The 12,901-nt window shown below is 42.0% G+C and overlaps 1 protein-coding gene across 1 annotated transcript; it reads right to left on the minus strand.

Annotated features, from left to right (window-relative positions):
• Positions 1–1,441: 1,441 nt before the first annotated feature.
• Positions 1,442–9,827, minus strand: P2RY14 (purinergic receptor P2Y14). Its single transcript, XM_005141165.2, has 3 exons — positions 9,766–9,827; positions 3,836–3,930; positions 1,442–2,586 (listed from the first exon to the last, which is right to left on the minus strand). Exon 3 carries the CDS (start codon positions 2,564–2,566, stop codon positions 1,553–1,555), a length of 1,014 nt encoding a protein of 337 aa, XP_005141222.1. The 5' UTR covers positions 2,567–2,586; positions 3,836–3,930; positions 9,766–9,827; the 3' UTR covers positions 1,442–1,552.
• Positions 9,828–12,901: the final 3,074 nt, after the last annotated feature.

The following is a 12,901-nucleotide window of genomic DNA, read 5'->3' on the forward strand; positions in this document are numbered from 1 at the left end:
TCTGCAGAGGTGTGTTTAAACCCCACAGAGCTGTCCAGTCCTTTTGCTGGAATGTAATCCAGTGTGGTGGTAGAATTCTGTTACTGCAGATCGGTGGTCTCAGACCAAGAGAAGTTACATACAGCCTTGGAGAAGGTTCAAACACCATATGTTTAAAGATCTTTCACCCTGAGGGATTATCTATTAGGACTAAAATGAAACACAATGGCAGAAAGGTGAAGCACATCTTTGTTTTCTGCTCCTGTGTCTTCTTTCTTAAATAAAATGAAAGCATTTAGCTTCCAGAGCCACAGCCTGAAAGCTTTTGTGGGTACTTTATGCACTAGTGTGTTTTCTGTGTACAGTGATAAAATAAATAAAAAAGTAGCTGAACTGAAAAATACAGTTAAAAGAGAGATTATATGTATATAGAGAGGTTGGTAGCACTCAGCTGTTACCTTTGTACAGAGAGAAATGGTTTATCATCATGCCAAAAGCATGAGAAAATGAACGAATCATTCTTTCTGGATATAAATATACTCCAGAGTTTCTAGACAGCTGTGCGTGTGGGCTTTGAGTGTCCTTGCCTCCTCCTGCAGCAACAGCAAGGGAATTACTGAAATCTCAGTCAGTTTGGTATGGACATACCGTGGTGTATGCCATATTATTTCAGAAAAGTCCTTAGGAATATGGTACAATGTAACAGTATTTAGTTTATAGGAGGCTTCTCTTTAAACACTTGCTCATATTCAATATCACATTTTATAGAAATGCTCTGACATTTAGTGCCCAAGGGTGACAATCAGTCATGTTTAATTTTTAATTTTATAGAAAGTTTCTCTTAAAACAACCTATATATAAACCTATACATATACATCTACTTTAATTTTTCCAATGTTTTTTCAGGCTTTTTGCAGATCTCAGATCTTTGAGGGTTTGATGTGTATTTTTTTACTTCCCCCCCCTTTTTTCCCAAATTGTTGGAATTAAGCCCTTCCATAAACTGCACATTGCCTTCAACCGTTTGTTCTGTGACCTGGTAAATAGAGGAGAGTGCCTTCTCTCAGGGTCTCAGTCCTCTTTTATGGGCTGGTGCAGGGTCTTATGCTGAACCCCCTTGGAAGAATGCTTATTCCAGGGGGTCTGTGCCAGGTGAGATGGAGTGATCAGCTGTTCCTGGGCCTTTCAAACTGGTTTGCTGATCATCATGTGTGTCGTACCTGGCTTCTTGAGAAACAACCACAAAGCAGTTTGATTATTTGGTCTATTGGAGAATCCTTCCAGTGAACTGTGGCCTGGACCTCCAGAATGTGGTTCAGTTACTCCTCTCTTTTTAGTTGAGATCCAGATAGGTCATATCACACCATAATGCAGTCGCAGCATTGGCTGAAATAGCATGTAGTGAATATATTTGCAACGTGCAGTAATGTTTTTATACAGAGAAAAAACAGTTGACATTGCGTTTGGAAACCTTGTTTCTGTTTTATTGCTGGTTCTTATCTGTTCAGTTTCTTTGAGACATTTGCATTCTTGAATAACTCCCTAAAACATCCATTATTTTAATGATCTGAACCTACATGATGTTTATACTATCCTGAAGTGTATTTGATCTTTTGTATTTAGAGATTTCAACCTCACTTGAAGTTTTTAGCTCGAGATGTAGCTTTTGATACAGCTTTTCTTTAAAAGGTAGGCAGAGGAAAAAATAAATAATGGGATCAAGGCATACATTTGCAGCAGACAGTACAAGAGTAAATTCCTTTGCATAGAAGAGATTTTTTTTTGACTGACAGTTGAATTGTGAGCTAGTTTGACTTAGAGTATATGGTATTCGGCAGAGGTGATAGGGTACAAAGCAAATGACAAATACAAACATGATACTGAATATATTACGGCTGGTTTTTCTCTTGGTCACATCTGAGTTCCTTCTGAATTTTTTATAAGAACTATATATTTTTTTTGATATAGAAGTGTAAAAAATGATTAGCAGAAGAAAAACAATCCAGAAAATTACAGTGCAAATATAACTTGATGCTTTGTGCCACTGTCTGCCAAGCTCGCTTTTAAGACCTATACATTTTCTGGAATAATTTTCTTTAGTGATTTCATTAGTTAAAATCATATTTGGAAGCGATATAAGCATTAACAATAACCATATGATTATAGAGACCACCTTACTGTAGTTAACTGTGTGAACAAAAGAGGTGAATAAAGGCTTTACAATTTTGTAATATCTGTCGAAACCAATGAGGCCAAAAAATGTTATCCCAATATACATGTTTGTATAAAAAACGACAGCAGAGTATCTGCACACAAACATGTTGAGCTGTGGAGGTGCAATTTCTGAATCAGCAAGAATTTTGAAAGGAAACGTCAAGCTCATTAGGAGATCAGCAACAACAATGTTTTTGAGATAAACAATAAAACTCTTTTTGCTAGAAACGTAGAGAAAAATCCATGCTGCCACACTGTTCAGCAACAGTCCTACTATGAAAATTAAACAGTAGACCAGGGGAATGACTGTCTTGGTTATTACTGTGCTTTGACTGCAGTTGTTTCCCAAGGAGTTTGTGCTGGTGTTGACCATCTTACAGTATCTTTTTGTTCCTAGAAGCAGAGAAAGATTATCTCTGTAAGAAAAAGTGGTGTTAGCATAACATACAAGCTACAGGTGTCCTCTCCAGTCATTCAGATTTAAATTTTAGAGCATCTCCAAGAAGAAATCACATCTGCTGTCTGCTTTTCTTTGGCAGAATATTTACGGGGGTGGATTATCCTCTGTGGGGGAGACAGAACAGATGTAGATATAATGCTGCTGTATTGGCAATTGAAAATATAGGCAACTAGAATATAAGTGCTACAGAGCTGGGAAAAAAACTCCAACCACCTCTTCTTTTAGAAAATTAAGAATTTCCTTATTGCCACAATTCCGAGTCCATAGCTGATGCCTCTGTGCAGCAGATTGGAACCTGAATGCAATCTTGCAATAATTAGAAACAGAAATTTTCTTTCCAATAGGTAAAATTGTTTCTTTTGGTGTACTGTTTTCTGTATCTCTTTTACAGACACTGTAAAGACTTCCCATCTTAGATGCTGTTCTGAAACTTGCATGGATATGTAGAGCAATGGAGCAGGCATTACCTGTGATCACGCTCAAGGCCTGCAGTAAATCTCTTCCTGGTAGTTCTACATGAGGACCTGCCATCCCATCTTTATATCATTAAGGCATTTGTTTTTGTTTGGTTGAGTTTTTAAAGGAAAAAGATGGTCAGGAGAGCAGGTGTTATAACTACTATATGAAGGTGCATTAGAATTAGGAGGTAATAACAGGCAAGGCTTGGAGTGATATTGCTAAAACTAGAAATACGTCCCAGAAAAGCACCAATAGCGAATGGCATTTTTATTTGAGATGGTAACAATGTGTATTTAAAAACTGTTCTCTTCCTAGTGCTGTCTGCTCTGTATGTGTTCTCTTCCTCCTGTCAGGCTGTCTAGGCAGGACCCTCTCTCGGCATACGATGTGTTTAGAACTTGTTCCTGCTCTGTAGGGTTTCCTAAAGTGAAGTACCTGGAGTTGGGTCTTTCTACGCTTGGACTTAGTAGCAGGTATTAAATGGCTTAGGAGGTTCATGAAGTTTTTCTTGTGCTGAGGCATTGTACAACAAAGGAATATTTCAAAAGTGCATGATTAGAGATGTGGACATTAAAACTTTATAAGGTGTATTGTGTTAATGCAGCATGGAAGACACCCTAGACATTTAATACCAGCAGATTTATCAACTAACTGTGGTAGAGAAAGAGGGCAAAGTCCAAGCTAGACACTGTAAATCTTTCAATATCAGTGACATGTCCTTACCTCTCTTGATTTGACTGTTGTGGTGCTCTTTGTTAAGGGTTTAGAGTGCCTTCCATTCTTGAGCACAGGGCTGCTTCTTGTGCTGGGACGCCTTTCTGAGAGACAGGAAAATACAGTTGTTTTGTATCATAACTCAGGACAGTGTAATTCTGCAGCACTGTGGGGTTTCCATAGTGCCATGCCTGTTTAGACCATCTGAAGATTTGTACTCCAGACAGACATCAAAATTAGTTAAGAATTGAGTCACAGAACAGTCATGATCAATCTGACCATGTTCTGCCTACTACGTTCATCATTGCATGGATAAGGTAGAGGCTTTTGTATCCCCCCTGCCGTGCATCACATCATTTGTGTTCAGGATCAATTTTACCTAATCTTTTTGTCACATGGTCACATGATCAGCTCTTTCTGAAAGGCCTTGTCCCTACTGCTCTGAATAATTCATCATTGGAAACAACGCTGTCACCTTGCTAGCCTGTTCCCTCTGTCAGTCATGGGTCCTGGTGTGGATCCTGAAGGACTCATGACAATGTGGGACCACGAGGTCTAACTCCTGTGCTCTGGTAAAGAATCAGTCTAGCAGGGTTGTGACCTGCTGGCTTGTCATCACACAGATGGGTTGCATGTAGCTGGCAGAAGGCATGCTTCCACTTCGTAGAGGAGCTGTCCTGTCATGCTTCTTCTGGTTGCATTCCTGTTCAAGCTGCCCTTAAACCTCCATAGCAAGAACATCTTCTCTCGTGAGAACTTGCAGGGCTTCCACTAGGTGATATGCAGCTTGAAATGAGCATAGATACTCACCCTTTGTTCCACGTTGGGGTTGTCTGGAAACTGAGAATACTCCTTATTTGATGTTTGGAAGGGGGTTGGAACTTGATGATCTTAAGGTCCTTTCCAACCATAACTATTTTGTGATTCTATGATTCTATGTTAATTGGTGGGTCAATTTAGAACCTTTTTGTCCAAATGCTATTTGAGGTGATGACTAGCCTTAAGGAGTCTTTTTTTGCTTTCTCCAGTTCTTGAAACTTTGCTGTTATTTAACTGCCATGTAACTGCCACTGTTTGTCTGTGTTGGAGGGCGTGTATTAGCACCCAGCAGTTTGTGATTTGTATGTGAGAATAGTCTTCCATACCTGAGCATCATTTCATGTTCAAATGCTCAGTCTAGTGTAAGATATATTTATTTTATGTAAATAATATCAACTATTTGTGCAAACCCAGTGAACTTGATTCACCAAATGAGTAAGATTGATATGGTAAAACATATCAAAGTTTTGAACTTTGTCAGTTTGCAAATCATGTTGTCTTGGCAAAATACACAAAAGAAAAGTTGCATAAGCCATTAAAAATGCTTGGTTCTTCTGTATTCAAATTCTTAAGCTATTATTTGTTACCCTTCCAATATCATTAAGGCACTTCTTCACTTCTGTAACTTGGCTGTCAAATTTCAAAGGTCACAGCTGCTTTACTGAACAGAAGAATAATATTTACAAGATTCTTTTTTTTTTTCTTACCCCCACTGTAAAGAAGGTTCTGTAGAACTGAGTGCTTATTTTAGCTATTTATTGAAGGTAATACAGTTGCTTGATGAATAAATATGCAATGCAATTACTGGGTCAGGAATTGTTGGCATTGGTCATTGTCCCCAGAAATCTTCTCTGAACTGGAAGCTGGAGTTTATCAGGGAATATCACACCAAATGTTGTGTCTGATGTTTGAAGAAATCTAGAGAAAGAGGAAGTGCCCTACACAAACCACAGCAATTGCGAATTGTGTTGAGTTGTGGTGAAAGAAGAATTTTTTTTAAATTTTTGTTTGTTTGTTTGTTTTTAAATTTGCTGTCTAATGTGGTTGACGTATTGGTAGTGGTCTGAACTTGCAGTCCCAGCAGTGCTGGTATAATACAGCTGGAAAGCAGCCCCCAATTTAGATGCATGCCCCTGGCCACCACAGAGCAAGCTGCCTCTCCACTGGAGCTGAGCAGAGTGTGTGCCCAGATACCATCTGGAAACCAACAGGGCAGGATGTGTTGGGGCTCTTTGGGGCTTGAGAGAATGGGCAGGCTCTCTTGTTCATTAGGAGCTGGACCAGCAGAGGGAAATATAAGCAGGGCCTGCTAGCTATGAGGTTCCAGCAGTGGGATCCTGAATCTCCATTTCAGTGTTGCTCCCTGAAGGTGTTCAATGGGCTGCTGGGGATCAGAGCTGGCAGGGCCAGGTAGGGACTGTCCCAAGGAAAGTCCTCTACCTCTGGCCGGTTCTCAGCAGTGTGTGCTCAGGGCTGCACCTTCACTAAGGCACTGAACTGGCATCTGGTGCAGGGTTGGTATGGGCAGAGATGTTCTGGGGTCATGGTTGTAATTGCTGGTCTCTTTTGGAAGGCATTTTTTGCAGTGACTGTGGAGATTTGTTGGTACGTTTGACCTGCAAGTTTGCCAAGAAACTAAAATTTTATTATTTTTCTGTTCTTATTACAACATTTGTCATAATGCAATGTCTGGATTTTAATACTTTGGAGAATAAAAATATGCAAAATACAGTGTACTGATTTAGCCCTTCAAAATGGCATATTGGGTGGTAATTCTTGTTTGTTATAGATGCATAGAGTATAGGATGAATAGTTGAATGACAGAAAAAATAGCATTCCTGTCACAGGAGGTAGTAAGTGGGTAACTGTGAGATAGCATTGTACATGATGGGACTTGGTGCATGTTTCCTCTGGTGTGGCTCAGATTAAAGGGAGATTAATAAATGTGGCAGTAACTTCTGGAGGGTCTTGGTTACTTGCTGCTGTGCCTTCCAGCCCTTGATTTCTCAAGTTTGGTGTGACAGGACAGAGGGCTGGGTGAGCCATATTTCTACTCAGACTGCTCCTTGGGGTGCTGATGAGAATAGCATCCCCTGCTAGAGTGGCTGAGAAAGGCTGTGTGTCTTGTAAAGGTTGCTTCTGCTGTGCCCCTATGAGTAACAGTGGCTTCTGGCAAGCCTTGGCGACAGTATGGGTATGTCCTGTCTGCAGCTACGGTTAGTAGATGGAAGAATAGAAGTGTGAACAACTCTTCACATCTTAACAGTACTTTTGATCCAAAGAGGGAAATTCAGGATATTCTAGCGAGGATGTCACTGTCAGTGATAGAGGGAGGTATTTTTTCATGCTGTGCTATTTTATTTACAAACTCCTGACTTCCTGAATGTGGGGTGGATCAAACCAAAAACTGGACTAAGACATCTTCCAATTCAGAATGCTGTCCTTTACAGCTTTCTTAACATCCTGTGCTGGTCCTGATGGTGCTTTTGGTGTTTGTGAACTGCCTGCTTTGTGTACTGCGCTTTTTTCCTCCTGTGTGCATCTCATCCCCAAGCCCTACACAGTCACTCCTTCTGCCAGTATCCCCACATAGCATCACTAATGCCTGTGCAGGGACTGCAGTCCCTCAATTGATCTGGCAGACAGGGATCCTGTGTCACCCATCAGGGTGGCAGCACCCTGGCCATCACTGCATTCATCCACCTGCAGCCCTTTGCTTTGCACTGGGCAGCAGCATGTCCTAGCGTGGATTGTGTATTCTTCCTCATCTCTTAACTAAGGAAGCAGTTGACTTGTGCAGTTTGGCATAAATTGGCTGAATTATCTAACCTTTGCAATGTAATCTTAACAAAAAAACATGAAATAAAGCTGTAACATCTCTTTCTGGGGCTATTTGTCCCTGGCTGTCTGTATTCATTTGGTTGGCTTTGTAATTCTTGGGTGGGGGTGTGAAGATTTGAATGTCTTTGTATAACACAGCCAGTAGTCATAAATCCCTATGAATTAATGATTGTAACTGTGTTTCTTGTTCCTTATATTTGCAAAAACAACTTCCAAGCTTGTAAATTTAATGATTCTATGATTCGATTTCCTGCCAGTGACTGGGCTGAGAGGAATCCCATCAACACCTTTCAGAAGTACGCTGTATTGTGGCGAAAATCTTGACTTCTTCACAATTATGAATGAATTTTCATTTTGTTGTATACAAAACATCCGTTCCTAAACCTGCTGCAGATCTGAGTCCTGAGTTTCTGTTCTCCTTGCTCCCATCCTTCCTTCCTCTCCTACCCATCTGCTCAACTTTTAAAAAGAGAAATAAATGTTGCCAATTGGACATTTTCAGGTGACCCAGCAAACAGGAAAATGAACATTTCTGTCCTCAGGTTAGACCAAAACAGAGTGGTGCAAGGCACTGTTCTGGCGGGATGCAGGGGCACAGGTGAATTTGGTGAGTAGATGTCACATGGGGTCATACCAGAGCCCAGTCACCCCACGCCTTTGCTGGGACTTGCTGGAGTGTGGTCTGGCTGTGTCAACAGCCACACTTCTAGTCTGTCACCCTCCTGCATGGTGCTTCTGCTGCCTTCACAAAGAAAGCTTAAGTAAAAGACTTACTGCCGTTGACTTGGCAGGTGAATGGGCCACGTGAGATGACACCACATAGTACAACAGTGTTTAGCATTGGCAGCATTTTAGAACAGATTTTCCTGACCAAAGGTATGAGCAGTTAGACCATATGTGATGTTTTGTTGGCATGTACAATTAGTTTCTGGTGTTCTGAAGGACAGAGCAAGTGAGGAGAGCCAACAGGTATCAAGATCAGCTGTAGATTAGATTGTTTATTTCTCGTTACAGGTTCTTTGAAGGGCCGTGCAAGTGCCTTTAGTTGTAGCATGAGGATACCTCAAGGGCACAATTTTATTTCTGTCTTGTGAAACCTATCAGTAATTGTTTAATTTCTTTTTACTGTCCGGAAGTCCCTATGCTACTTTTGAAATTTGAAATATTAGCAGCCTAATTTTCCTGATAAATTAAATTTTTCTGGTTTTTTTTTTTTAGTTCTGATTTTCAGACAAGGGTCTAAATTATTCTAACACAACAGCCTTTTAGCATTAAAAGATAAGAGTGTATGATGTATTTGTGCAAACCCTGGTATTCACACTGACACTTAAGCAATGTTTTGAGCAGTTTGCATGTAGATTTTCAGATCTAACTCAAATATGCTTAATTTTTTCCTTCCTCCCCACACTCAGATCCTCCCTATTTTCCATCAGTTATAGTATCTTAATTAGGGTGTGGTGGACATAACAGGAAATGTTAGGACCAGGGTATTAGGAATAATCAGTTCAAAATTTGATATTAAGGATTAAACAGACCAGCTTTTAGAAGAAGCTGTCATGTCAAATTTGGAATTATTCCAGTAGGAGTATATGTTGTGGTTTAACCCTGGCCAGCAACTGAGTCTGATGCAGCCACTTCCTCCCTCCCTCCCAGTAGAATGGGGGAGAGGGTCAGAAGGGTAAAAGTGAGTAAACATGGAGTTAAAGGTAAGAACAGTTTAATAAATACAATAAAATAGTAATAAAAAGGAAAATAACAAGAAAGAGAAATAAAACCTAAGGAAAAAAAGTGAGACAAATGAAACCCAGTTCCTCACTGCCTGCTGATCAATGCCCAGCCATTCCCAGGCAGCAGCCCCTGGTCAGCTTTCTCCTCTGTTTACATGCTGAGCATGATGCCATGGGGTCTGGAACATCCTTGTTAGCCAGTTGGGGTCAGCTGTCCCAGCTGTGTCCCCTCCTGGCTTCTTGTGCCCCCAGCCTCCTCATTAACAAGGCAGCATGAGAAGCTGGAAAGCCCTTGACCTGGGGTAAGCACCACTCAGCAACAACTGAAACATCGGTCTTATGATCATCATTTTCATCCTAAATCCAAAACACCAGCACTCTACCAGCTACCAGGAATATTATTACTAATAGTAATATTTGATTTTTAATTCTATTTTCTGATGTTTTACACTGTTTCACATAGTTATGTTTCCTCAGCCATAAATTAAACCAAACGTAGTTGCTTTAGAAAAGTATATTTTGCCATGATATACAGTACAGAGCAATCCTTACCTTAAAGTCAGCAGCTCTTTGGTGTTGCAGCTTGAGACAGTTCCGTGTGTTAGCTGAACAGGTGTGGGAGTTTGCCTTGATTTTCTGTATTTATTTATAGTTATGATTGCTCATTTGTGTTCCAAGTAATCTGTTTGTGGTTTGCATAATGCATGGGTGATTTCCTGTTCACCCTATTTGTACCGTAGTTTAGAAAAATAATTATAGTGCTAGTTACTAAAAAATGAAAGCAAATCTGTGAGACTGTTGGTAATGTACAGAGGTATGTAATGGAAAGGCAGAGTCTTTCACCTGGAAAGAAGTATAGAATTGCATGTGGGGTCTCTCTTCAGCTATGAAGCAGATTTACAGAATAAGCCCTTTACAAGTCCTTGTAATGTAAACCACCGTAAAAACTGTGTAAGCTGCAGGCGGTTCTGTTACTCACTGGCTGGAGCACGGTGTTCTGTCTCCTCTATGTTATCCATTGGCAGCTCCCTTACAGCTGGATGGGCTTTAGCTCTTTAAGCAAATGCCTTGCAATATTATCTTCATTATCTGCCTTGGTAGTGATTGTAGGTCGGAGCGTGCTGTCTGTCTGCAAGCAGAAGGCTGAAGAGCTGGGGAGTTGTGCCTTGCTGTGTGGCCAAATGTGGTTGAGATCTCCAGGGCTGCAGATGGCCAGTGCTATTTTTGTGTACTTAGACGTACTTCCATGAAGTTCAGCGTTGAAATGGTTTCAAGGAGAACACGTTTGTGTAGTTGGCAAAGCACTAAGTGATTTTTAATATGGGGGCTGGTGTTTTCTTTTCTTAAACTGTTCCCAGGCCTGGCCGTGACCTTTCCTTGTGAAGCTTACTGCCTGGAGAGCTGCTGCCTTTGTTAATGGGAGAGTTCTGCATTGGAGTGCATGGGCTTATGCCGGACTTGCTCAGGGCATACTCAAAGGCTAAGGTGGATTCTTGAGATCTGTGAGGAATCTTCTGTGTGTGTCTTTCTTCTTTTTATTCTTCTTCTTTTATTATTTTTTTTCTTTACCCTTAATCCCTTGTCTGTTTTCCTCCTTTCCTGTTGTTCCCATATATTTACTGGGAGGCTTTCAAATCAAGCGCATGGTAATGGAAAAACTATGAAGGTGAGAAAGTAGTATGTTCTGAGAGAGATCTGAGGTTTGGGGAGATAAACTGAGGTTTATATGTTTGTTTAAAAAAAAGTGAAATATGTAAGTTGCATACATTAGTGTTGTTAAACATTTAGTACATGACTTGAGCTTAACTTTACAGAGCATACCCAAACCCTCTGTTAAATAAACAGTTTCCTTGTGGACGTCCCTTCTGTGAGTGTTTACCACATTACAAGAAGGGCCCAAAGGCATGGACAAATGAATGTACCTTCTGCTAATGCATTGCTGCTATGTACACATCCTTTACTTAGAGCGAGTGTGTGCTCACCTGAACCTGTAGTCCCTTCCTTCCCCTAAATTTTATTGAATATTTCCCTGTGAAATAAGGGGGTATCTTCAGATACAAAACTGTCTTTACATTATGGTGGGTACTCTCACCCTTCTTTTATTTCTGAGACTCCCAGGTCAAAGCCATGATGGTCAATTATTTGTTGCTTTTGGTTTTGTTTGTGTGGATGTTTGTTTCATTGACAGGTTTTATAACTGCCTTGTATTCTGTTTCTACAGCAGTATCTGAGCTGGGAATCAGAAATTGAGCTCTTTGGGTCTGGTAGGCAGGTACTGTGGTGTGAAAGTTTGGTTTCAGTTACATTCTTGTGTGTCAGAGGCTGAGGCATGCTCTGGTCCCCTCTTAGCTGGGCTCTGCCCTCTTAGGGCAGTCTCCTTGAGCTGTGGCTGCTCCTGTGGGGATCGTGCCAGTAGATAACAGCCTGCTTCCCTAGCACTGCTTCTGTGGGCCCTGTTGCCATCTTCCCCATGGGCTGTAAATTTAGGATTCATGTTCTGTGGACTTTGTGTCACACCTCATACCATCAGGCTTCAGTTTCAAGCAAATTGAAGGAAATCCATCTGCCCTAAAGAGTGGTAGCTTTTTGTGTGCCTCAGGAGAAGAGAGAGTTAATTTGTAACAGGAAGAAGTGGTGAGTACCAGAGGTTGCGGGTTTTAACCCTCCTCCTGATCGTCAGCCACCCTTAGAGGAGCACTTGCATGTCTCTTTACTCTTTTCCCTATCCTGTACCCATGTCATGAGTGTAACTGTTTCAGCACACCTACCCAGTGTGACTGGCCTCGCTTCATCCTTTGTGCCAGCTGCTTCCTTGTGTGTGTGCACACATGTGCATGCCCAGTGTTCTTGTATGCCTAGGCCCCACTCGACCCCATTCGCCTCTCTTACTGGAAGGCTTGATGGGACCATCCTCCTGCTTTGCTCTGATGCTCAGTTTGATGGCACAGGCTGGGAGCAGCTGGGAGGAGCCGTGTTGCTCCAAGCATTTTGCCAGACTGGAGGCATTCTGCTGGGGATGGTGGGGGGCCATTGCTGTGACATGTTCTCCTACCAGGGGGTTCAGGCAGGGGGCCCTGGAGAAGTCTGTTGCTTTTCCTGTTTGCCATAGGGTATTATTTTAACTGAAGCATGTTTTGGAAAAATACGGTTCCTGTTTCCATTCTCATTCTCATTCTGAATGTGGAAATTGGCTAGAGAAGAGTCATGCCTGTGGGATGGGAGCTCAGGTTTATACTGTGAGGCATGAGCTGGTGGCAGCACAAGCTATTTCTTCTCTACAGCTGGGCTGCAGTCCTGTGGTGGAAGACCCAGGCCTTGTGCAGGGTGGGAGATAGCCCAGGTTCTCGGCTGTGTGATGGGAGCACAGCTCTGGGGGGGGGGGAAGCATGTGCATTCTCAGCCTGTGTTCAGGCAGGTGTCTAGCTCTGCTTCCACTGAGGCACAGTGCCATCCTCTCTTCGAGAGTCTACTGCCACAGGATGGGTTCAGGGGCTGCCTGAGCCATGAAGCCCATTCCCTGGGAAGCTTCGCTGGAGTTGGCTTCCCTGGGACAAGCGTCCTCACTCTGCAGCATAGCCAAGGGCAGCCCTGCCCTGTTGGCCTCTCCTCTGGCAGACCTGCTGCAGCCGAGCAAGTATCAGGCAGAACAATGTGCAAGGCTTTTCAGGTGCTCTCTGGAAGGCTCGCA

The sequence above is a fragment of the Melopsittacus undulatus genome, chromosome 6 (genome assembly GCF_012275295.1).
Source record: "Melopsittacus undulatus isolate bMelUnd1 chromosome 6, bMelUnd1.mat.Z, whole genome shotgun sequence".
NCBI classification, from domain to species: domain Eukaryota; kingdom Metazoa; phylum Chordata; class Aves; order Psittaciformes; family Psittaculidae; genus Melopsittacus; species Melopsittacus undulatus.

What these genes read in the sequence shown, in the direction of transcription:
- P2RY14 (XM_005141165.2), bottom strand. Translation starts at nt 2,566, where the DNA reads ATGGTCAACACCAGCACAAACTCCTTGGGAAACAACTGCAGTCAAAGC.